Below are 25,274 nucleotides of genomic sequence, written 5' to 3'. Positions count from 1 at the left end.
GTTGTGGACTGCCACTCCCATAATGCATTGTTGTGATGCTACTAAGATGTGGGATGGACTACTTCTCACAATGTTTTACATTACTTGCTAATTCCTAAGGGGCTTTTGTGCATACACATATGGGGTTACAATTCAATATTGCACTTACCTTGGCTGGTACTTGGTGTGCTGGAGGTGTCTATCTCTGTGACCCTAGCCACTGCTTCAGGGAGGAGTGTCGACTCCACTAGGTCCTCCAATGGGGTGGGTGTTGCCTCTGTGGGTGGACTGCCTCCTGTGCCCCTGGCCTCCTGCAGTCTTCTTGCCACCCTCTCCTTCGCACGGGACTGCAGGTCACACCACCTCTTCTTAATCTGGTCGACGGAGCGCTGTGCCACTCCAGTTGCGCAGGTTTTGGTTTGTATATCTTCCCAGAGTCTCCTTTTCTCACTCTCCGTCACCTGGAGTGAGCTTTTACCAAAAAGGCGGTCATGGCTCCTGGCCACCTTCTCTGTCAGCACCTCCAACTCTTGCTCGCTGAATTTGAGCTTCCTCTTTCTCTGTCCCTTCTCCTTTCCTTGGGCTGAGGTGCCCATCCTTGTTCAGGTGTGCTGCCTCCTTCAGAGTGTTGCTCAGTGTGGCTGGGCTGCTCTCTCTGGATGCTGGTTTGGGTGTGGCACCTGAAACTGCCTGGGACGACTCCCTTCCTGCTTGTGATGTCATCAGGCTCCTCCAGGTGTGCTTTCTCTAAATTTCTCGCAATTTGCGATTTTCAATTACCGAATCGCAATTTGCAAAAATGCAAATTGCGATTCGGTAAATCGGCCTCGCAAACCACAAATAGCGATTTTTAAGAAATCGCTAATTCCGATTCGCAATTATGTTACATGGCCTATTGTGACTCGGAAATAGCGATTTCTTAAAAATCGCTATTTGCGATTCGCAAGGCCATTTCTTCATACATATGGCCCAAAGAGTAAAAAAAAAAGAAAAGAAAAAACGCTCTTCACGCTTGCCTGCCAGTGAATGGAATCTTCAGGAATGCAGCCCGTTTCAAATCCTTGCAGTGAAAGTCAGTAGCAGTGAGGTTACAAACTAGGATAACCTCAGAGGGGAAGGCTTCAGCAGCATGGCAAATGACAGCAACCTGATGTGAAACTCGGCAACCACTAGGCAAAAGGCAGCAGCAAAGTGAAAGTATTTTGCAGATTTATGCCTGCAAAATGTGCGGCAACAATGAGAGGTGAAATGGCAAGGTGGAGTGTGCGCCCCCCCCCCGAGTTGATGCCACACCTCCCCTCCGGGACACACCCCACACTTTGAAGACCTATGCAATGAAGGCAATCAGGACATCTGGGGACCTCGAGTTCGCAGGGAGAGAGACAGACATCCTTTACACCTGTTTAGGCGTTTCCCTCGTAGTGTTCCCTTAAGCTCCAGCAGTGTGGTAGGCTATAGCCGCAGAGCCCATTCCTCATAGAGTCCACGATAATTAGAGAAATCCAGAAACGACTAAGGGCCTCATTTAGAGTTTGGTTGATGGGGTTCCTTTGTCACAAAAGTGATGTGTATCCCTTCCACCGTATTACAAGTCCATTAAATCGTTTGGTCATCATAATACAGTGGATGGGATATCGCTCTCTTTTGTGACGGAGTAACTCATCCGCCAAACTCTCAATCAAGCCCTAAGTCACTTATGTGTGGTTACAAATGTAACCACAAGTAGAGTGCAAGTGAATGGTATGCATTTCCAATAGGTATACCCCTGAAAACATTTAAGTAGCAGCCTAATGAGCACAGCCATGTAAATAAACTTTTGTGAGTTTCCTAAAAATAGTAGAAGTTAGGCAATTAACTTGAAACGGGTTTGAGAACACCTCCCTTTCATGTATCTACTTGGCATAAGTAGACTAAAGAACTGTCAGTTGAAAATCCACAAGCTATGTTTTGATCAGCTAACGTGCCTTGAACCATTCATGTACATGAGAAAAGAACAATGAAACCTTAATTAATCAGCATTTGCTAATTTCCTAATACGGTACACAATTCGTTTCTGCCCTGTTTTATCAAATAGCTTTACCTATATTTTGTCAACAGGTAATTGTGTTACTACGTAAGGAACGTGACAGTTTAGAAGGGCTACAATGATAGTCAAAAGGAGTGTTGGCCGGCAGCTTTAGGAGGGAGGGGGAGGGCGGGCAGCACACACACACATTCTTTCACACACACACGCACGCATGCACATGCATTAACAACACTCATAACATTCAAACATTCACGCACGCACCATTCATTTTAAAAGATGACACACACACTCATTCTTTCACACACACACGCATGTACATTCATTAACAACACTCATAACATTCAAACATGCACACACGCACTAAACATTCATTTTAAAAGATCACACACACATGCACAAACGCACATCCATTAAGAACACTCATAACACTCAAGCATGCATGCATGCACCAAACATTCATTTTAAAAGATCTCCCACACACACACACACACACTTACCTTTACCCTAGGAGGTCCCAGGGGGGTTGGGACTGCTGCCTTCCCTCATTGGCTGACCATTGGCGAGACTGCTGACCCCACCCCACTCAGTGACGAAGTGTCACTGATTGACACTCGCCCTGGGTGCTTCAGGGCTTGAACCTGAAGTGCCCAGGTCGTAGTCAATGGGTGACGCTTTCCTCGTCACCCAGGGGAGGGCCTTGAGCACCTTTGCTGAGCCGAGGAGGTGACAGACACTCTTCATGAGGGGCAAAAAGTGGGGGGGGGTGGCACTTCCGCCCTAAAGGACGGGCCGCGCCTGGTCAAAAGTCAGCTACCTTTGCGAATAGATGATTTCTGTGATGATTTTCCCCTTTAAACAAGCTTAGTGTACCTGGCAGTGGGAAATGTAAGGAATTCATGATATTGTGTACCTTACTTACTTGAGTAAGTATAGAAATTTTGAGATCTTTCTATGTCAGATCTGTTGTGCCTCTTCACCGTGTCACTCATTCAGTGAGCACCATATCCAGGAAGCTGTTCGTGATTGAGGAAGCAGGGACCATGCTTTTCTTCCACTTCAGGACAGTAGGTCTTTCAACCTTCCCTCAGTGTTGTAACAAGAGCTTCTTAAATGTGGGTTATGGTGCAAGTAAATAAGTTAGTCCTGGGCAAGTCAAGCAACATTTCCGAATAAGGTAGCGCACTTGTCATGGTGCAATGAATGGATAAAAAGTACATCTGTCAGATGTCAAGGCTGAAGCTTGCCAAGTGGCATGCAGGAATGTGGTCTAGAGGCACACCAGTGAGACTGATGTATGCAAAGATAGTGAATTTTCGTAGTAAATCAATTGTTCTTTGGGCAAAACTAAAGGAAGAGCACAATTTAAACACTGGCTCTGGTAAAAGGCTTGGCGCTGAGAATGTTTGTGAGCTAGACAGTCAGTGTTGTGATTCCAAAGAATGAGACATTAAAGTTTTATGTTAATGTTTCCCACCATGCATGAAAAATGACTTTTACCATATTTGTTTCACTAGGTTTGAAGATGGCACCACTTCTTTCCTTGACATTATAGCATTGAAACATGGCTTTGATGAATTGCAGAGGCTAACAGGTCAGTGTGACAAAATTATGACCTGCTAAAAAACTGCCATGCATGTATTGTCATTTGTTATACAATCCTCATCCAAGATGCATTAATCCGTAGTAAAAGAAATTACGTTTTTATGCAAATTTTTCAACTCATGTGCCATTGTTCAATATATGCGTATCAATGCAAGAATACATTTTTAATGATTCGTCACAGTACTGTAAAGTACTGTAATCAGAAACAATTTATTGTATATTTGGTTAAATGTAACGCAACTAAGCCTAAGGCCCTCAACACCAGTTGGCAGGAGTTTGGTGTGTTATTGCTGATTGCCCACAATTTCCGAGTCTAGCTGATATTTTAGACCTAAATTCAGCCAATGCAAGTTTTAGTCCTGTGAATGTGGAATAACTATGCATACCTAGAAATATCACATGAAAATCTGCATAGTAAGAGGGGCGGGTCAATGGATGATGAACAAGGGGCGAGGGGGCCATTTGGGAGGGGGAAGCTTGCCCTTCTTTAAGATGAGCTTTGCCTGTTCCTAGCGTGGTGATGGAACTGACGAGTGGGGGCCCCGGTGTCTGTGTGTCTGCAGCCTGTGTCGCTCTTCACTGTCTGTTTTACCAGGTTAAAATATGCACCTGGTAAATCCATGTTCAGGGTTTCTGGGTTCAGTAGTTTCAGGTCTGGAAACAGTGGACAACTTGTAGTCACCCAGAACAGTCTCCATCTTTGGGGATATTGGAAAGAGTATGAGTTCTTGAGGGTTTGCTAAATCTGGAAGAGAACTCCCTGGTGAAATTTCCTCCAGGTAAAGCATAGTATGGCAGTGGAAGCTTCACTGGTGCATTCTTAAATTGATTTAGCATTCTCCATAGAAGTTACAAGGATTTTTTTTATTGGCAACAACCTCTAAATCAATCATTGTATCCTTAATTAGGACCCTAGGAGATGTTACGCGGGCTGCTCATGTACGTTATGCACTATTTATATTTTGCCATTACCATGACCATTGCTGCTACCTACTCAATTGTATTTCACACTTCTGCGTCAAATGGTGATAGTCCACAGTTGTCAAGATACATTACATATTAGAAGAATAAATTACTGAGTTAAAACTGGCTGAAGAATACTTTGCTGTCAGGAAAATTGGTGGTTTCTAAATTAGACATCTTAATCAAGTTAAGGTACATTTGAATGAGGTGTTTTTAGGGATCTTCTGAATGAAAGGAGAGTCTGTTGGATTACTAGAGCAGCTTGGAGAGCGTTCCAAATTATTTTTGCTGTGATATAGAATGTTTGGGTTTCTGCATGAAAAGATTTAAAGTTTGGCACTTATTGGTGAAACCAGCCTTTGCATCTGAATCCTCTCTGTCTTCCAGAGCCAGTGCAAAAGTCTAATATGTAGGTTGAATTCTTTGGGCCTGATTCACAAAGATTACCTTAGACCAAAAGTCTAAGTTTAAACCAAAAGTCTAAACTTAAAGCAAAAATCTAACTTTACTAGGAGTAAAGTTAGATTTTGGTCTAAGTTTAGATTTTTGGTCTAAGTTTAGACAAAAAGTCTAAACCTAAACCAAAAGTCTATCTTTACTACGTGTAAAGTTAGAGTTCAGTTCTAAACTTAGACTGTTGGTTTAGTTTACCTTTGTGAATCAGGCCCTTGATTAAGAGCTCTCTACATTAGGAGGCACATCTTTGATTTCATTTTGGCTTCAGTAAGTAAGCACAAAGATCTTTTAATAATGGCAATATGTGGGCATATACTTTAGGAATGTTAACAACCTGGCTCTAAAACAGAGACATACCTTTATTAGAGAAATTGAGTATTGTTGTAATATCGTCAAGACATTGTATTTGAATTTGATGCATGAGATGATCAACATAACCTTACCACATAGCATCATAAGCAGAATTTTCTTGTGGGGCACTGCCTTTACTGTCGCTAAAATACAGGTTACACATTTTTAGAAGGGATTCTACTCTGCCATTTCCGTCTAACTCCATGATTCTGTACAGGAATTAGTGTCTATTGGAAGGGCAGCAGGAAGATAAGGGTAGTTAAGAGGTATCTGTGACTGACAAGGATAGTGGGAATGGGGAGTAGTCAGGTAGCAGTTACACGTGTGAGGTAGAGATAAGGGCATTCAAAGAACAGTGACCCTTGGTGGATAACATGGCACGTTTTAAACATGTGATGCGAAGGGAGGAAATTGTAAACATACACTCGTTGTAGGTGGCAAAGGTATGAAAAAAGGAGAGTTGACAAGGGATACGGTGGAGGTGAAAAGAAGATTAATAACATTCCATGCCTTATTTTTTAACCATTCACATAGCAGGTATGTAGATTGTCAATTTTAACCCCTTTGAATGACTGCATTGGAAGTGGTGCATCAAAATACGTCTGATCTATACATTTTTTTCAAATATGAGGGCAATAAAAATTATATTGTGAAATAATATTCCATCACTGGGTTACTAGTACTGAACCTCCTGCAATTCTGTGCCATGACATGGGATCATAAGAAATGTCAGCACAGGTAGACTGCATCACAAGTTTATGAAGTCTTACATTATGAGTGGCAGTGCCAATGTAATGCAAAGAAAACAGTATAGTGACCTGCTTGTGGACAAACGTGGGCTGTGCATACCACATAGAACTTTCTAAACATCATTATGATGTAATGGGGATATAAAATTAGGTCTCATAGGGTGGTTTATCATAACATCACATGGTCAGATTGTCAGTAACCCTTTCAGAGGGCCATGGGGCAAGTAGGAACTACTTGGCTCAACCTTGGGGGTTGAGACATTACTATGGCTTCTGAATAACTGGGCCAAGTACGCCTTCAGCACTTGACTCTCAGTGATAGTGTGAGTCAAGCAGTCCAAAGCTTCTTGGAGGAAGGGGTTACTGAGGGAGGGAGGCAGAATAGGGTCTGACAACAGGCAACTCAAAATATGTTCAGTAGCAACTATACATAATTTCCCAGTCAAATAATTTCTTATATGACAAAATAAGTATTTATGAACAAACGTAGAATGAAATATGGCATACACAAACAATAAACCATCCCACTGAGATCAGGGCTGTTGTGTTTTATAGGCAGACTCCTGAGTCCCACTTTTCTCTTACTAGCGGTAATGGTTATTTCGTATTCACTATAAGGGACATTCAGGTTTGGCCCCAGTGGCAGTCCAAATCTAATGAGTCCCACACCAACTCTTTCAGAAAAGTCAAATGTGTTCCTGTGCCAAAGCGCTCTCTAGCAGAACAGTTCCTCCAGCAACAGAGCTCCTATGACACACAGAGTTTTAGCTATAGGAATGGGCAACTCTTCCCCTGTGGTTACTCTAAGCCTGTTCTGGGGCATCTACACCTTCTGCGGGGATTAGTGCAAGCCTGACTATAGAGACAAGAGAGGACAAGTCTAGGTGTGAGCTACATCTGCCTGTGACGGGCAAAGCCTCATTTGAAGTGTACCAAGTGCCTGGGCACAGCAACACTGGCCATCCTGTCAAGTCCGTTTATCTATGTCCTGGAAACAATTCACACCTCTTTTCAGGACAGCCATCAGCTTTCAGATGACAGTTATGATGCTTAAAGAAGAGCTGTATGTGCTTTAGGGAGGGAAACATTTTTCCTTAATTGTTTGATCAAATTCAACTTTACCATTACATTGTATTTTGTTTAACTATTAAAAAGAGCCCTTGATTTTGTTTTTGTTTTTACTAAACAGAAATTACCATTATATGGTATAATACTGTAATCCAGTGTGTATCTATGGAAACAGCCAGTCTTGCCACAGTGAATTTTTTTTTAGGTTTTTCACTGTAAGTACATGTGGACCACTAAAGATTTCCCTGTCCTAGTTCTAAATACTATGTACCTTGCCTTTATGGGTGACTTGTTAGTATTTAAGAGGAAGGTTTAGACCTGTCTCAGGGTTTTATTTTGATGACTCGAATTGGCAGTGTTAAAAATGCTTTGCCAGGTTATAGTGGTAGGTCTGGGTTGCTGTGTCACCTCATTGTGTGTCACAGCGTGTGTGTTCTGCAGTCCACTGGTCACATTTAACTTACCCTTTGTATCTTATACTAGAGGCTTTTAGGTAGGTTAAAGGTGCAAATCAGGATCATAGCAATTTCATCATGTTTACTGGGTAGCAATAACATTCTACCACTAGATAGAAGGGATAGAGGGTACAGAGTTCTATTGCCAACGAAAACAGTAGTTTGGTGTACGGATCTCATGATGTAAGATAATATCAGACTCCTACTCCTAAACAATAAATTATTATTCAATATCCCATTAACATTCCATGAGAAAATGTTTTAATCCTTCATCTCCATTTTTAGATCCTCTGTCATTCACAATAAAAGAATAACTCTCAAAAGCACCTGATTCTTTTCCTACCAAAAGATACACTATCTTCCAACCCTAACATAGTCAGATTCCATTTTCTACGCTTCATTTCCCCCCTAATTCCCAGGAGTTCTTATGCTCCCTACAACTTAAGTTATCCAGTCTAAGTCCCGACTTAACTGCCTGTCATGAAACTGACCTCATCTTATCCGTACCGTTACACACTTCCCCTACCTAGCTTCCCTCACTAGTGAGGGGCTTGTTTTACCTACTTTTTGCCATCAGACACATGCTTTCTTTATTCCTGCGTGATTTCAGAAAATCTCAAGCCAGAGAAAAAAAACAAGGCAGAAACAAATACTAGGAAAATGGAAAGAAAAATGGAAAAAATTGTATCGTAATCACTCCGTCCCAGATTCTGTCTTTATAATCATCTTTGTAGACCTCTACGTCTCATTTCAAGCTGCAACTACATTAGTAACTGTTCAGCTTTTTGTTTTCATAAAATGAATCTTGGTGTGTTGCCGACAAGTCCTTTAGGTCTGGAGGTCTGCTAGAGTCAAACACAATGATTGAAGAATTGTGTTGCTTCTAAACCATCTCCTGGTATCCAAAAAGATATGGAAAGGCCACCTCACCCTTTTGTTGTTGGTGTGACTTAGCCACACCTAGCAAGGTGAATACCACCTTGGTAGACTAACTGCTGAGCAGCAGTTCAGTTGAATTCTATTAAGTAATAGCAGGGATCCAGACATATTATTAAAAAATCTTGGGGTATGCTACCGAGGTTTTTCCACTTTATTGGTGGAGTGCATATAAAGGGTTTACGTAATGCTAAAATAATTATTTCCACATTCTTACATGTAAGGAAATTTGCTAAATTGTTCATGGTTGGAAAAAGTGAAGTCTTTTAGTAGATGCTGGCTCTCTGTGAACTCTATGGATATAATTTTTAAAGTCAATATCTTGAAGAGAGCTGACAAAATTGCTTCATCATGCCTTTTAAATCTCTACCTGATTGTGAAGACTCTGGAACACCAATTACAATTACTCTGTGTTTTTATGAGAATGATATCCATCCATCCTATTATAATTTTTAAAACTTCATTCTGATCATCTGATCTTACTAAGGGCCTGGTGTATAGTTTGACAAACTGACTAAAGTCTGTGACACTGGCACAGGACATTATCTCGGCCATCCCAATTGATTAGTGTATGCCAAATTTAGAGGTGACTGCTAACAGAGCAGTCATCTTTGTGCTTCTCTTCAAGGTAGAAACAATTTGGTGGATAGCTGCTGTCGGTTTTGATGGCTGCCCGCCAAACGTTTGACATGTTTTATTTTACCCAAACAAACTCCTAAAGTAAAAAATAAACAAAAAAACGAATACCCGAGCACCAGGTATGAGTGGGGGGTGTCATTATTTTGTTTTTTTGTTGTCAGGTTTTAGAAATATGGGGGAGGGGTGGTAGATAAAATGTTGTTTCTCTGATGGCCCATACTTTGTCTGGCTATGAGAGAAAACTTTCTACCAGAAGAGTCAAAGGCTCTATTGATGGAAAGCCTGCGGTCTGCCTGACTTTAAATGAAGCAGGAGGACCGAAATTATGGCAGACAAGTACCATTGTTGTTTTTGCAGTTGAGTACCCAGTCTGCCAAACTGTAATTCCAAACTCTAATTCCAGGCCTAAATCTTGAGAATTCTTAACCACCTTCTGCTCAACTTCTTTTAGATCTAGGCTGCTTCTCGCCTCGACAATGTAGGGAAAAAAATTAACATCTTGGTGACTAGGCATTTTATGCATGCCCTATATTTGCACCCCAAATCGATCTTCAGGTGTTTCAGAATTTTCTGATTATTTTATGCCAGTGTTTTATGTGTCTTAGTTGCAGCCTTCATAAAGTCTTGTGCACTTTCCTTGGCTGCTTTATGACCGTTTACCTGATGACTTTGCCCACTTCTTTGGGTTGTCATCCTTGTTCTCCAAGTGAGGAATCTCTTTATTATGTGACGTTTTCTAAGGGTTATCTATATGTACCCTCATCATATCTTCGAAGAAGAATGAATCATCTTTTTCTGATTCCCATTCAGCCTTGCTATCCACCTCAGCAGTGTTTTCAATTACTCTAATTGTGATCTCTCATACCATTACTGTCGTTTTGTCTTTTCAACTTGGTGGTATGTTTTTCAGAGGTTAATAAAGATACTATGAGGAACTTCTAACTAATAATGCTGCATCTAACTTTGTTATGCATTATACTTGCGCCCTCCTCCTCCCACTTGTTGGATACAGACTTTTGACATAAATATGTAAATAAACAAAAGAAAATGTCTGCAACTAGAGCAATATCACTCTGGTTCATTTACTTTGCCTGATGCACTTTTAAATTACCATTTCTTCTTCTGTCTCTTACCTCTGTTGTGTTTCGCTTCCTTCTTGAGTCCCTTCTCTGTGTGCTGCAGACTAGTCAGGCTGTGGAAAGTAACTCTAAACCGAGGCGCTGCTCTTGCTTGGGTTAATATGCAGGAGACGGCAGAGAATTACGAAGATTTCTACTGCCTAAGGGGCGTGTGTGTGCTCTATAACAATTAAAAAAACACCTTGGGGTACTTTTTTAAATTGCACCTGGTCACCACCAACTTCAAATCTGTGGTAAGTGCATCTCCTAAATATCCAAGTCGCATTTAGGAAAAGCTTTGCATATCAGAATAGGAAATGCAAATAGGAACTCCCTATTTACATTTCCTATTCTGGGAATCGCAAATTACCATTTCTACAGGGTATCGAAATTTGCAATTCCTTAAAGGGCTTTGTACAATTGTAAAACACAGTTTGCATTTCTTAACAACCCGAAATATCGATTTGGACCGTTAAGAAATGCACACAAGCTTCATATATCTGGCCCTTAGTTCTGAAAAACAAAGTAGCAGCAGAGGATGGAAGAGAAGGGGGGGAAAAAGCTTCTTTTGAATATAACTAAGATACCCTTAAATCACAAATGTTGTATGAAGAAACAAGATAGACTGACATTTTCAATTTTCCTAAATGCAGTTTAAATGTAGTTTAAATCGTCATGCAGATCACGCATTTCCAGTACCTTGAAGCTTGCCTTTATAGTGTGTTTCCAACATCACTGTGTGAGCCCCAAACTATGCTGCCTCAGACCCAGCTCTGCAAAGTGCCACTCATCAAGGGTTAAACTAACACTATGCTGCTGTTCCCAGCACTGCACTAAAATACATTAGTCACGCAATACATCCCCTCTGACTTCCTTTGTGTGACTGAGGCTTCCTCACTGTGAACATACAAGTAGTAACGAAGCAGCAGCCAGCACGTTGTGGCTAAACTCTGCACTCCTGGCAGCCTCAGGCAATTTACTGTCAGCCACTGCCAGCGGGGCTAGAGTTGCTGCTATGTTTACAGGCAGTGAAAGGGTGCTGAGTGATACATTGTAACTATGGTCGTTTTCCTCACTGCCATAGCTGATTGGCCAAGAAGGTGACCGCACTAAAACTAATTTTCCTGTGTCTCCATGTGATGACGTTCATAGTGGACTGTGGTGGTCAAAGGAAGCTGGGGTGATGCAGTATGTTTGCACCACCAGAGCTGGAGAGACCGAACAATCATACAGCTCTCCTGACCCTCTCCTTAGCTGGCCGCCAGACCCCCAAGACGTGATTTTGCCACTTCTGCTCTGCTGTGACATAACTAGACTGAACTTTTAGTGTAAGCCCTCACTTGCCCTCCAGTTATGTGTGGGGTGGTGTTCCAGTCAGGTCAGAGTAGCCGAGTGCACTTAAATGCACAATCGCACAGCAGAGAGTCACAGCTGACAGGACTGTCACTCACTCGGACGAGTGGCCGGGACACACACGAAGACAGAGCAGGCTCTGTTCAGCGCCGCAACAACTAAACAAGCAAAGCAGAAAGGTATCTTTCTGATTGCCCTCAGCGAGTTAGCCTGTTGCAGGAGGTTCGGAGGCGAAAAAAATCACCAGCTTCTGATGCCTGCACATCAGAGCCATATCACTGCCACGTAGCCCCCTGCCAGCTTGATTGTTTATGCTCTCCAGCTCAGTCTGGCTGCAGTGACTTGGGTGGCACTTCTGTGTCATAGTTAGGAGTGAGGACTGACATTCGGTGCTATTGGGGCAGTGCCTGCAATGGTGTGGATGTGCTGGGGCAAATACATATTAAAAAGGGCGAAACATTCTATAATTATTGTGTTGGCTATTCATCATTGTTAGAAATGGGTTTTTTGGTTGGCAGTCAGGTTACCCCATGTCCAAGCAAGAACCCTCACTCTAGCCAGGGTAAGTCACACACAATCCAAATTACCCTGAGCAGTCAGGCTTAACTTAGAAGGCAATGTGTAAAGCATTTGTGCAATAAATCATACAATAACATAATATAGCACCACAAAAATACACTTTCTCAGCCGCGCGGTCAGAATGCCCTTGGGAGCACCGCCAGCCTGTTGGCGGTGCTCCCGTGGTCGGTGACCCTGGCGGTCACCGGCCGCCAGGGTCAGAATGACCCCCATAATATTTATCTGGGTATTTGCAGGTCAAAACGATCAAAGATGCAATATGAATTTGTAAAGATATCACTGAAAAGTGATATAAAGTGTCTTAAGTCTTTAAAAAGTAAACAAAGTATCTTTCAAGCGCAAAGTACCTGGTTTGGAGTGGAAAATCTCCGCAGAGGGCCGCAGAAGAGGAGATGCGTGGAAAAATGGTGTGTGCATCGGTAACGCCCCTTCACACACGGACTTGCGTCGTTATTTGTCACGCGGGGAGACGTGCGTCGTTCTACGGGAGGAAAAATGGTGTGTGCGTCGGTTTCGCCCCTTCACACATGGACTTGCGACAGTATTTTTCACTCGGGGAAGACGTGTGTCATTTTCCGGCACGCGGACTGTCTCCTTCTATGGATCGCGGGATTACCAGATGTCCCAGGGTCTGTGCGTGGATTCCTCGGCTTGTTATCCGGCTGCGCGTCGTTCCGGGAGGCTTTGTGTGGGATTTTCTTTCTCACAGCAGGCGTTGCGTTGATTTCCTCTCTGGGAGTCGGGCGGCGTTGTCCATGCGAGGCCGTGCGTCGAAGGTCCGGTCGCACCGCAGGCGTCGCGTCTGAAATTTTCGCCGCACGAGGAGTCCAAATGAAAAAGAGAAGTCTTTTTGGTCCTGAGACTTCAGGAAACAGGAGGCAAGCTCTATCTAAGCCCTTGGAGAGCACTTTTACAGCCAGACAAGAGTTCAGCAAGGCAGCAGGCCAACAGCAAGGCAGCAGTCCTTTGTAGAAAGCAGACAGGTAAGTCCTTTGAGCAGCCAGGCAGTTCTTCTTGGCAGGATGTAGGTTCTGGTTCAGGTTTCTTCTCCAGCAAGTGTCTGATGTGGTAGGGCAGAGGCCCTGTTTTATACTAAATTGTGCTTTGAAGTGGGGGTGACTTCAAAGAGTGGCTAAGAAGTGCACCAGGTCTCCTTTCAGTTCAATCCTGTCTGCCAGGGTCCCAGTAGGGGGTGTGGCAGTCCTTTGTGTGAGAGCAGGCCCTCCACCCTCCCAGCCCAGGAAGACCCATTCAAAATGCAGATGTATGCAAGTGAGGTTGAGTACCCTGTGTTTGGGGTGTGTCTGAGTGAATGCACAAGGAGCTGTCAACCAAGCCCAGCCAGACGTGGATTGTAAGGCACAGAAAGATTTAAGTGCAAAGAAATGCTCACTTTCTAAAAGTGGCATTTCTAGAATAGTAATATTAAATCCGACTTCACCAGTCAGCAGGATTTTGTATTACCATTCTGGCCATAATAAATATGACTTTCCTGCTCCTTTCAGATCAGCAGCTGCCACTTCAACAATGTATGAGGGCAGCCCCAATGTTAGCCTATGAAGGGAGCAGGCCTCACAGTAGTGTAAAAACGAATTTAGGAGTTTTACACTACCTGGACATATAACTACACAGGTACATGTCCTGCCTTTTACCTACACAGCACCCTGCTCTAGGGGTTACCTAGGGCACATATTAGGGGTGACTTTTATGTAGAAAAAGGGGAGTTTTAGGCTTGCCAAGTACTTTTAAATGCCAAGTCGAAGTGGCAGTGAAACTGCACACACAGGCCTTGCAATGGCAGGCCTGAGACAAGGTGAAGGGGCTACTTAAGTGGGTGGCACAACCAGTGCTGCAGGCCCACTAGTAGCATTTAATCTGTAGGCCCTAGGCACACATAGTGCACTCTACTAGGGTCTTACAAGTAGATCAAATAGCCAATCATGGATAAACCAATCAACAGTACAATTTACACAGAGAGCATATGCACTTTAGCACTGGTTAGCAGTGGTAAAGTTCCCAGAGTTAAAAAGCCAACAAACAACAGGTCAGAAAAAATAGGAGGAAGGAGGCAAAAAGTTTGGGGATGACCCTGTCAAAAAGCCAGGTCCAACAATCATAATAACTTATGTATAAAAAACACACTTGATAAATGCAAATTAAAGAAATGGATAGGAAATACTCTTTTTTAAAATTCAATTTTATTGAAGTTAAATAGGTGGGGAAAGTATTGCAGCACACATTTGGCATCATCATGAAACTATAGTTGAATATAGGTCATGAAGAGATCAATAAACAAGGTGTATGTAATATTCTACTAGAGATAAAGAAGAAATGATTCTGATTGATGCCTACAAAACGTAAATGAGATCCGTGTCAGTGATATTCTAAGTGACCCTTAACTCTATTAACAAAAAAAATCAATATGAGAAATAGTTTTTGTATCACAATTCTATTGAATTAAATGAAAGAATTTGTCAGACCAAAAGAAAGGGGAGAATAGGCATAGAAGTGGAAAGGAAAGTTGAAAGAGGAAGAACACCTCCGAGCCAACATTGTGTAAGTTTATAATCGTATAGTTGGTACATACTTCGGATTGCAGGGGTATTTAGATGCAAATGTCAAACGGTTGTATGACACATTTCATGCCTGAACCAATCATGCCTAAACAAGGTGGTCTGAATCGCAACCGTGTCTTTATCATGCATGCCTTTACACGAATTGTGTTGTAAAAGCATGATTGGTAAAGGAATATGTGTGGTAAATTCCCCCTACCCTGCGCCCTAACACCCGATACCCCAGCCCTTAAAACTGCTCCTTCCCTCCCACCCTGACCCTAAAACCAACCCCACCCTGCTTTTAAAATGACCCTGCCCCCTGCTAAAAACAAACCCAGGCCCAATACCCTGAGCCCAAAAACTGACACCCACCCCTTAACACTACCCCAAACCCCCCACCCTGAGCCCTAAATCCGACCCAGCCCTGCCCTTAAAACTAGCCCTTCCCCTCCCCATGCCCTGAGGCCTAAAACCCTTCCCCTGCTAAAAACTACCCTGAGTCATAAATCTGCCAGCCCCCACCCTGAGTCATAAATCTGACCCCCACCCCTGAGAACTGCCCCTTCCTCCTTGTCCTGATCCCTAAAACCCAGCCCCAGCCCTTAGAACTACCCCATCCCACCTGGCCTGAGCCCTAAAACCCTGTCCCCTAACAAAAAAAACGACCCCAACCCCCCCATCCTGTGCCCTAAATCCTCCCCACCCCTAAAGACAACCCCCCTCCAAACCAAGACCCAGCCCAATTGTCTCTCCCAATCCTTCCTATTCCAGTTCCTGATCTGCCCAGCCTCACAGCTAGACCACTTTCTGTCTTAACCACGCATATACATGGATAAGGCATTTCCGTGGTTAAGGCAGATTGCAGGCAGAGTCGTGGTTCAGGCAAGCTTTGTTCCACTTGTGGGGAAACGGCATGGTGGCTCAGCACGTATTGTAAAGGCCGTTTCTCATGTCAGACAGATATTACAGAGAATAGCAATACTGAGAGCTCTAAGATGGTGTATTCTTCTGAAGGTAGGTATCAAGAGCATCCCATAGTTTCCTAGAGGAAGGGAGAGCATATGATTTCTGAAAATAAGCATTGTCAGTGCTTCTGACAAGACATTACCATACCCACAATGTTTGAAATGATACATTTGGAGAACCCATCCATTCAGGGAGAATCAATTTGGTACCTATGGCCAGCATCAGGTGGATCAAATAATGGTCTGCTGGAGAGAGTGTGTCTGTTGAGATGCATAAATATTTAGGAGAGCTGTGATTGCATCAATGGTGAGGTTATATCCGAAGATCTTTTGTATTGTGAGCTGAATCTAGTGCCATGAAGGGCAAATTAGTTTACAATCACAAAACATGTGTACAATGTTACCCACTATAAGCTTGCTATTCCAACAAAGACTTATATAGGATAGCCCCAATTTATGGAGTCTAAGGGAAAATAACCTGATAAATCTTCGTAATCCACAATTGTTTTCAGAATGTATGGGATGGAACTATCAGCTTTCCCATAAAAATCAGTACAATTAGCATAAGCTGCCACCTTTTGTACCCCCTATGGAGGTGAGATTCCTACAATATTTGTATTGTTACAGATTGATTCAAAGAGGGGTTCTATGGCTAATACAAATATGGGCAGCCGTGTCTTGTGCCTTGCTTCAGCGCAAATATCTATGACAGACATCCATTTATTCTTACTGTTCCTAATGGGTTGGAATACGGAGAAAACGTCATCCTAATAAAGTCATCACCTAGACTGAATTTTTCTAAAGTGGCTCTCAAGAAAGTCCATGCAAACTTGTCAAAGGCCTTACCTGCATCTAAAGCTGTAGCTGCAGTGGGAGCGTTAAGTAATTTGCCCTTTTTTGCAGAGCATGACATAATAATCTAATATTATCACAAGCCAATCTTCCCTTAAGAAACCAAACTGCAATGGGTGGATCCGCAGGCTGGGAACCTTTTCCAGTGTGGATGCAAAGGCTTTGGCACATGTTTTACAATCAATATGTATGAGGGATATAGTACAACAGTTCTTTATATTTAAGGGTTTTCTACTCTCTTTTGGAATAACTACAATTGTTGCATACCTTTAATTGCATAATATGAGAATAAGTTATGCAAGGGATTTATAATTGTTTGTAAAAACGTTTAACAGAATTTACTTGTGAACTCGTCCGGGCCAGAAGCTTTTCCCAGTTCCAGTCCGCAAAGGGCAAAAAGTATTTCCTACTGTTATATGGATTGTTTGAGGTACATTTTTTGAGTCCTCTTCTAAATTAAGTAAAGAGAGTTTGGAAACAAACTCCTCACATTTTAGTACTAATGATTCTATCAGGTTTATATAGATTTTCATAGATGTCCTGGATTGCATCTAAGATGACAGATGAAGATGTGACATTAAGGCTGAATTTATTTTTTATTGACGATATTGTTAGTTTTCATATTCCAGAATTTAAAATAGTTATCATGGTAGCTGTCTGACTTATTTTTTTGACAGTTTTTCCTGCTTTTGTTGACAGAGACCTGCTTATGCACTCTAACAATTTTGTTGTATTTGTATTTAGGGTATTTCACTTCAGAGAGGTATTGTAGTTGAATTTGAATGCAGGAGTCTTGATTTGAGATTCTAGTTTGTTTAACTACTGATGATCCTTCTTATTTTTAGCTGCCGATAAAATAGATCATGCAGCCTCTAATGGTGGCTATGAAGGCGTCCCAAAAACGTTCACGTGGAGTTTCATTGATGCAATTTTCCTTCATATAATGTATTATATTGTTCTGTAGTGATTGCTTCATGTACTCACTCTCTACAATAATATCATTCATTCTCCATTGTTGTATAGCTGGGGATGGTTTGACAAGGTTTAGATCTAGTGAAATACAAGCATGACCCTAAATCACAATAGGCTCTATTTTAGGGGAAGTAGTTTATTGTAGAAAATCCCTTTTCGGCTTCTCACAGCCTCCGGCCCAACTTATCTACCTATGACTCTGTCTGCAGTCGCTCTCACAGTCTCAAACCCATTGTTGCCAGCAGTGGAGTCATACTGTAGTGGGAGGTAGGGGCAGTCAGGTATGTGTATGTGCAGCATATGTGCACCAAACTTTAATTGTGTCTGCAATTGCTCTGACTTTGGTGCTGCTGTTTCCATTTCATATCTCTGATCTGTGCTCACCAGGTGCAGAACCACAACAACACAGCCTTGTTCAGTGTGTGGCATGTGGTGGCTTCTGAATGGCCTTTCCCCCTGCCTTTCTACTTTGTCTGCAGTATGGGTATTGATTAAGTGGGCCTCTCATGGGTTATGCAGACCAACTAATAAACAGTTATGAATTAAGTTTCCTGTAGACACTCTTGAGCCAGGATGATGAAGACCTTTGAATATGGCCTCTGTTTTGCCTTCTGCATTTGTAAATGGCAATATTTCTTTTCACCCACTATAAGCCAGCTGTTAGATTTCAGAGCAAGTTGAAGCCAGACAAATGCTGACTCTTTCCTATGAAATCTGTTTTGTATACTGTTGGACCTGGCCCTTTTTGCAGGGCCATCCCCAATCTTTTTGCCTCCTTCCTCCTAAGTTTTTCTGACCAGTTTTTGTTGGCTTTAGGACTTTGGGCACTTTATCACTGCTAACCAGTGCTAAAGTTCATATGCTGTCTGTGTAAATTGTATTGGTGATTGGTTTATCCATGATTGGCATGTTTGATTTACTAGTAGGTCCCTAGTAAGGTGCACAGGCCCTGTAAATCCAATGCTACTAGTGGGCCTGCAGCACTGATTGTGTCAGCGACGTGAGTAGCCCTGTAAACGTGTCTCAGACGTGCCACTGCAGTGTCTGTGTATGCTGTTTTGCACTGCCAATTCGAACTGTCAAGTGTAGCCACTTGCCAGGCCCAACCCTTCCTTTTTTATTCATGTAAGGCACCACTAAGGTAGGCCCTTGGTAGCCCCATGGGCAGGGTGCAGTGCATGTTAAAGGTAGGACATGTACTTGTGTGGTTTTATATGTCCTAACTGCGAAATACTGCTAAATTCAGTTTTCACTGTTGCAAGGCCTATCTCTCCCATAGGTTAACTTGGGGGCTGCCTTTAAATAATCTTAAGTGCAGTTTCCCTTGGAGAGCCGATGTAAATATGGAGTTTGGGGTCCCTGAACTCACAATTTAAAAATAAATCTGTTAGTGAAGTTGGTTTTTAGATTGTTAGTTCGAAAATGCCACTTTTAGAAAGTAGGCATTTTCTTGCTAAAACCATTCTGTAACTCTGCCTGTTTGTGGATTGCCTGTCTGGTTCAGACTGATAGTTGGGATTTTTGTGAATCTCCTCTAGACAGTGACACAATGGGGGCTGGGGTGTAGCCTGCATATCCTGATGAGCTATCTGAGCTGGAGTGAAGGGAGGAGTGGTCAATTACACCTGAATGGGCTGTGCCTGCCCTCACACAATGCAGTCTCCAACCCCCTGGTGTGTGTCTGTGGCCTGGCCTGGGCAAGGCAGGATCTTATAAACAACAGAGACTTTCCTTTGAAGTTTGCATACTTCAAAGGCAGAAAAGAGTATGCGTATTGGACCCAACACCCCAGACTTTTAGATCACTTCTGGATTCAAGAGGAACCTTTGCCAAGGAGAAGAGCTGAAGAGCTGAGAAGTACTGCCCCTGCATGCAAAGTTTTTCTGACCAGTTTTTGTTGGCTTTAGGACTTTGGGCACTTTATCACTGCTAACCAGTGCTAAAGTTCATATGCTGTCTGTGTAAATTGTATTGGTGATTGATTTATCCATGATTGGCATGTTTGATTTACTAGTAGGTCCCTAGTAAGGTGCGCAGGCCCTGTAAATCCAATGCTACTAGTGGGCCTGCAGCACTGATTGTGCCAGCGACATGAGTAGCCCTGTAAACGTGTCGTAGATGTGCCACTGCAGTGTCTGTGTATGCAATTTTGCACTGCCAATTCGAACTGTTAAGTGTAGCCACTTGCCAGGCCCAAACCTTCCTTTTTTAGTCATGTAAGGCACCACTAAGGTAGGCCCTTGGTAGCCCCATGGGCAGGGTGCACTGCATGTTAAAGGTAGGACATGTACTTGTGTGGTTTTATATGTCCTAACAGCGAAATACTGCTAAATTCAGTTTTCACTGTTGCAAGGCCTATCTCTCCCATAGGTTAACTTGGGGGCTGCCTTTAAATAATCTTAAGTGCAGTTTCCCTTGGAGAGCCGATGGAAATATGGAGTTTGGGGTCCCTGAACTCACAATTGAAAAATAAATCTGTTAGTGAAGTTGGTTTTTAGATTGTTAGTTCGAAAATGCCACTTTTAGAAAGTAGGCATTTTCTTGCTATAACCATTCTGTGACTCTGCCTGTTTGTGGATTGCCTGTCTGGTTCAGACTGATAGTTGGGATTTTTGTGAATCTCCTCTAGACAGTGACACAACGGGGGCTGGGGTGTAGCCTGCATATCCTGATGAGCTATCTGAGCTGGAGTGAAGGGAGGAGTGGTTAATTACACCTGAATGGGCTGTGCCTGCCCTCACACAATGCAGTCTCCAACCCCCTGGTGTGTGTCTGTGGCCTGGCCTGGGCAAGGCAGGATCTTATAAACAACAGAGACTTTCCTTTGAAGTTTGCATACTTCAAAGGCAGAAAAGAGTATGCGTATTGGACCCAACACCCCAGACTTTTAGATCACTTCTGGATTCAAGAGGAACCTTTGCCAAGGAGAAGAGCTGAAGAGCTGAGAAGTACTGCCCCTGCATGCGATTTTGCTTGGTTCGGCTAACCTGCAGTTGCTGCTTCTGCCTGTGAAAGGGGACAAAGACTGGACTTTGTTGTGCATTACTGCTTGAGAGGTATCTCCAAGGGCTTGGACTGAGCTTGCCCCCTGTGTTGAAGCCTTAGGGACAGCTAAGGCTTCACCAACCAGTCTCTGAGCCTGCATGCTGTGGACTCTAGCATGCAAGATGGTGCCATTCCAGTTCCTGGGCCCCTGGAAGTGAATTTCTGGTGAAAATCCTGTGAAACTATGCCAGATGACTTCGCTAAGGATGCCCCTGCAGACATCGCCATTGACTCCGCAGGCCCTGCGTTGCTGCAGCTGCTGATCCCACACGTACTCGTAGAGATTGGAGTGTCGTAGGCATGATGTTCATGACACCCAACTCCGTTGTAGCGCCTGTGACCCTGTGACGTGATCGTGACCCTGTGAGGTCACCCCGCAGCATCGTGACTTTGTCAGTCTTCGTCTTTGCCTGGAGGCACCTAGGGGCTGAAACCTCTCAACCGATGATGCCTCACCTCCACCGCTCCGCAGTAAGGACATGATGCCTCTTTGTGATGCCTCTGCTCCTCTGCCCCGCATCACTGGAACCACTCCGGCTTCGTTCTGGATTCTCTGGAGTTTTCTCTGAAGCTTGGCTGTGGTCCCTGCGTAGAGGGCATTGCCATAGCCCAGTCTGCTGCTTATGAGGGCGTGGGTGACCGTTCTTCTTGTTTCTAAAGGAATCCACTTGAAAGTCTTGCGTGTTGCATGCGAAGGGTGTTGAACCAGGAGGATGATATGGTATTGATTTGCTGAGTCATGGAGAGAGATGAGTCCAGTATTATGCCAAGATTGCGTGCGTGGGTGGTGGGTGTTGGGGTGGTCCAAGAGTGGTAGGCCACCAAGAGTCGTTCCATGCTGTCTTGTTGGGACTGAAGATGATGATATCAGTTTTTTTCTGAGTTCAATTTGAGGTGGCTTACTGTCATCCAGTTAGCGATGGCGAGGAGTCCGGCGTGTAGGTTATTCTTGGCGGTAGATGGGTTCCTCGTGAGGGAGATGATGAGCTGGGTGTCGTCAGCGTATGAAATTATGGTGAGGCCGTGGGGGCGGATGATGTTGGCGAGAAGAGCCTTGTAGATATTGAAAAGGGTTGGGCTGAGGGAGGATCCTTGGGGGACCCCATAGATGGTCTTAGTGGCTGTAGACCGGAAAGGAGGGAGGCAAACTCCTTGGGTTCTTTGGGGAGGAAGGAGGTGAGCCAGTCCAGGGCTTTGTGGCGAATTCCGGCGTCGAAGAGGCGTGTGAGAAGGGTTTGGTGGTATACAGCGTCGAAAGCTGCGGAGAGGTCTAGGAGGATGAGGGCGACGGTTTCACCCTTGTCCAGTCTAGTCCTGATGTCGTCTGTACAGGCGATGAGGGCGGTCTCGGTGCTGTGGTTTTTGCGGAATCCAGACTGGGAGATGTCGAGTATGTTGTTGTCTTCTAGGAAGCGAGATAGTTGTATGTTTACTATCTTCTCTATGACCTTTGCGGGGAAGGGGAGCAGAGAGATTGGTCAGTAGTTTGTGAGGTCTTCTGGGTCTGCTTTGGGTTTTTTGAGAAGAACGTTGACTTTGGCGTGTTTCCAAATATCTGGGATGGTTGCGGTCTCAGGGGAACTGTTGATAATGGCCTGGAGCTGGGGAGCAATGATTTGGCTGGCCTTGTTGAAGATGTGGTGGGGGAAAGGGTCTGTTGGGGAGCCTGAGTGGATGGAGCTCATGGTTTTGCTGATTTCTTCATCATTGGTTGGGGTCCAGGTGTTCAGTAGGTTGGTGCGGCAGGGTGCTGTGGTGTTGGTTGTGTCGGTGGTGGTGATGATGATGTGAAGCTGTTGTGTATGTCTGCGATCTTGCAGTGGAAGAGGGAGTTGCAGAGGTCCTGGGAGTGTGGAGGGTCGATGGTGCAGGATTTGGGTTTGGTGAGTTCTTTGATGATGGCAAAAAGTTCCTTGCTGTTGTGTGTGTTGTCGTCTATGCGTTCTTTGTAGAAGGATCATTTGGTGGTCTGGATCAGTTGGTGATGTTTGCACATTGCTGGTTTGAGGGCGGAGAAGTTGCTCACTGGGGGTTCTTGGCGCCAGGCTTTCTCAATTTTTCAGCAGTCTCGTTTGAAAGACTGAAGTTCTGTGGTGAACCAGGGGGCGGTCTTGATGGTGCGGGTGTTGTTGGTTATTTTGAATGGGGCGAGGTAGTCTGCGCATGTTTCTAGCCATCGTGTGAGGTTGAGGGTGGCGGCCTTGGGGTCATTGGTACTGGGAGGTAGAGCGTGTGCGAGGTTGGAGATCAGTTGTTCTTTGGAGATCTTGTTCCACTTGCGGTAGGGGGTAGGATGTTGTTGGTGGTGGGTGATGGGTTTCAGGAAGGAGAAATGGATGCAGTGGTGGTCAGTCCAGTGGAGTTCGGTGGTGTGAGTGAAGGCGATGTGGGTGCTGGAGGTGAAGATGGCGTCTAGGGTGTTTCCCGCTGAGTGGTTAGGTGAGGTGACCAGTTGCTTGAGGCCGAGGTTTGCGAGGTTGTCCAGCAGGGCCGTGGAGTTGCAGTTGGGGGTGCTTTCCAGGTGAAAGTTAAGATCACCAAGGAGTAGGTAGTCTGTGGAGGTGAGGGCGTGGGAGCTGATAGTATCGGCGACAGTGTCACAGAATGGGGGGTGGGGTCCTGGTGGTCTGTAGATGAAGGTTCCTCTTAGGGTGGTGTTGGCGTTGATGTGTACCTGAAAGTGTAGGTGCTCTGTGGTGTCTAGGGTGTCGTGGGTGTTGGCGGAAATTTAGATGGAGTTTCTGTGTATTATGGCGATTCCTCCTCCTGGTTTGTAGGTGCGGTCTCTATGGGTGATTTTGTATCCTTCTGGGATGGCTATGGCGATGTAGGGTTCTGATGAGGAGTTCATCCATGTTTCAGTGAGGAAGGCGATGTCGGGAGAGTTTGTGGTGAGTAGGTGCCAAAGCTCAATGGCATGCTTGTGGAGGGAGTGGGTGTTAAGGAGGATGCAGTTGAGGTGATTGCGGGGTTTGGTGTTGTTGTGGTGCTTGTTGGTGTGAGTGCAAGAGAAGTGGCATGAGTGGCATGTGAAAGGTCCATGTGTGTGTCTGGGGTTGGCCTGCGTGCAGGCAGTGTGCCGGCCGGGGTTGAGAGCAAGGAGTTCTGTGGAGGAGTAGTAGCGCTTGGGGGGGGCTGGAGGAGCGTGGACCAGGGGAATGGGCACTGGGTGCGGTCCAGGCATGGATGTGCTGAGAAGGGCTTGTGGGGCGGCCGCCATTAAGAAGGGGAGGTGGGAGGGAGGAGCAGCTGGGAGGTGGGAGGGAGTGGCCAATGGGGGCGTGAGGGGGGCGGAGCCACAGGGGACATAGCAGCAGGGTCAGAACAACCATCAAGAGCCAGAAAAGAAAAACGGGTACAATCAGAGCGAATAATATGAAGTTGTAGGAAGGTAGCCTCTTTCTAGCCTTGTTACCCCCACTCTTGGTCTGTTTAGGAGTATATGTCAGGGTGTTTTTACAGTCTCACTGGGATCCTGCTAGCCAGGACCCCACTGCTCATAGTGAAAATCCTATTTGTCAGTGTGTTGTATATGTCTCACTGGCACCCTGCTAGCCAGGACTCCAGTGCTCATAGGCTGTGGCCTGTATGTGTATCCCTGTGTAGTCCCTAACTGTGTCACTAAGGCTCTGCTAATCAGAACCTCAGTACTTATGCTCTCTCTGCTTTTAAAATTGTCACTATAGGTTAGTGACCATTTTAACCAATTCTAATTGGCACACTGGAACACCCTTATAATCCTTATAATTCCCTAGTATATGGTACCTAGGTACCCAGGGGATCCCTATGGGCTACAGCATTTCTTTTGCCACCCATAGGGAGCTCAGACAAATCTTACACAGGACTGCCACTGCAGCCTGAGTGAAATAACGTCCACGTTATTACACAGCCATTTTACACTACACTTAAGTAACTTATAAGTCACATATATGTCTAACCCTCACTTGGTGAAGGTTAGGTGCAAAGTTACTAAGTGTGAGGGCACCCTGGCACTAGCCAAGGTGCCCCCAAATAGTTCAGGGCAATTCTCTGGACTTTGTGAGTGCGGGGTTACCATTACACACGTGCACTACATATAGTCAATACCTATATGTAGCTTCACAATGGTAACTCCAAATATGGCCATGTAACATGTCTAAGATCATGGAATTGTCCCCCCATGCCAAATCTGGCATTGGGGTGCCAATCCCATGCATCCCCGGGGCTCCAGCATGGACCCCAGGTACTGTCAAACCAGCTCTCTGGGGTTTTTACTGCAGCTACCGCTGCTGCCAACCCACAGACAGGCTTCTGCCCTCCTGGGGTCTGGGCAGCCCAGTCCCAGGAAGGCAGAACAAAGGATTTCCTCTGAGAGAGAGTGTTACACCCTCTCCCTTTGGAAATAGGCGTTAAGGGCTGGGGAGGAGTAGCCTTCCCCAGCCTCTGGAAATGCTTTGAAGGGCACATATGGTGCCCTGCTTGCATAAGCCAGTCTACACCGGTTCAGGGTTCCCCCAGCCCCTGATCTGGTGCGAAACTGGACAAAGGAAAGGGGAGTGACCACTCCCCTGTCCATCACCACCCCAGGGGTGGTGCCCAGAGCTCCTCCAGTGTGCCCAGACCTCTGCCATC

General features: G+C 44.6%; 1 protein-coding gene across 2 annotated transcripts in view; it reads left to right on the top strand.

Moving 5' to 3' along the window:
• The window catches only part of MOCOS (molybdenum cofactor sulfurase), a 2,173,869-nt gene that overhangs the window by 1,187,537 nt on the left and 961,058 nt on the right, over positions 1 to 25,274 (top strand). For both annotated transcript variants that reach the window (XM_069219520.1, XM_069219521.1), the window contains exon 5: positions 3,520 to 3,596. In XM_069219520.1, coding sequence (XP_069075621.1) covers positions 3,520 to 3,596 — 77 coding nt within the window. The remainder of the gene's footprint in view (positions 1 to 3,519; positions 3,597 to 25,274) is intronic.

This window comes from Pleurodeles waltl, chromosome 2_2 (assembly GCF_031143425.1).
Source record: "Pleurodeles waltl isolate 20211129_DDA chromosome 2_2, aPleWal1.hap1.20221129, whole genome shotgun sequence".
Taxonomy (NCBI): Eukaryota; Metazoa; Chordata; class Amphibia; order Caudata; family Salamandridae; genus Pleurodeles; species Pleurodeles waltl.
The sequence above is the reverse complement of the archived record's forward strand: the minus strand, read 5'-3'. Positions and strand labels throughout refer to the sequence as shown.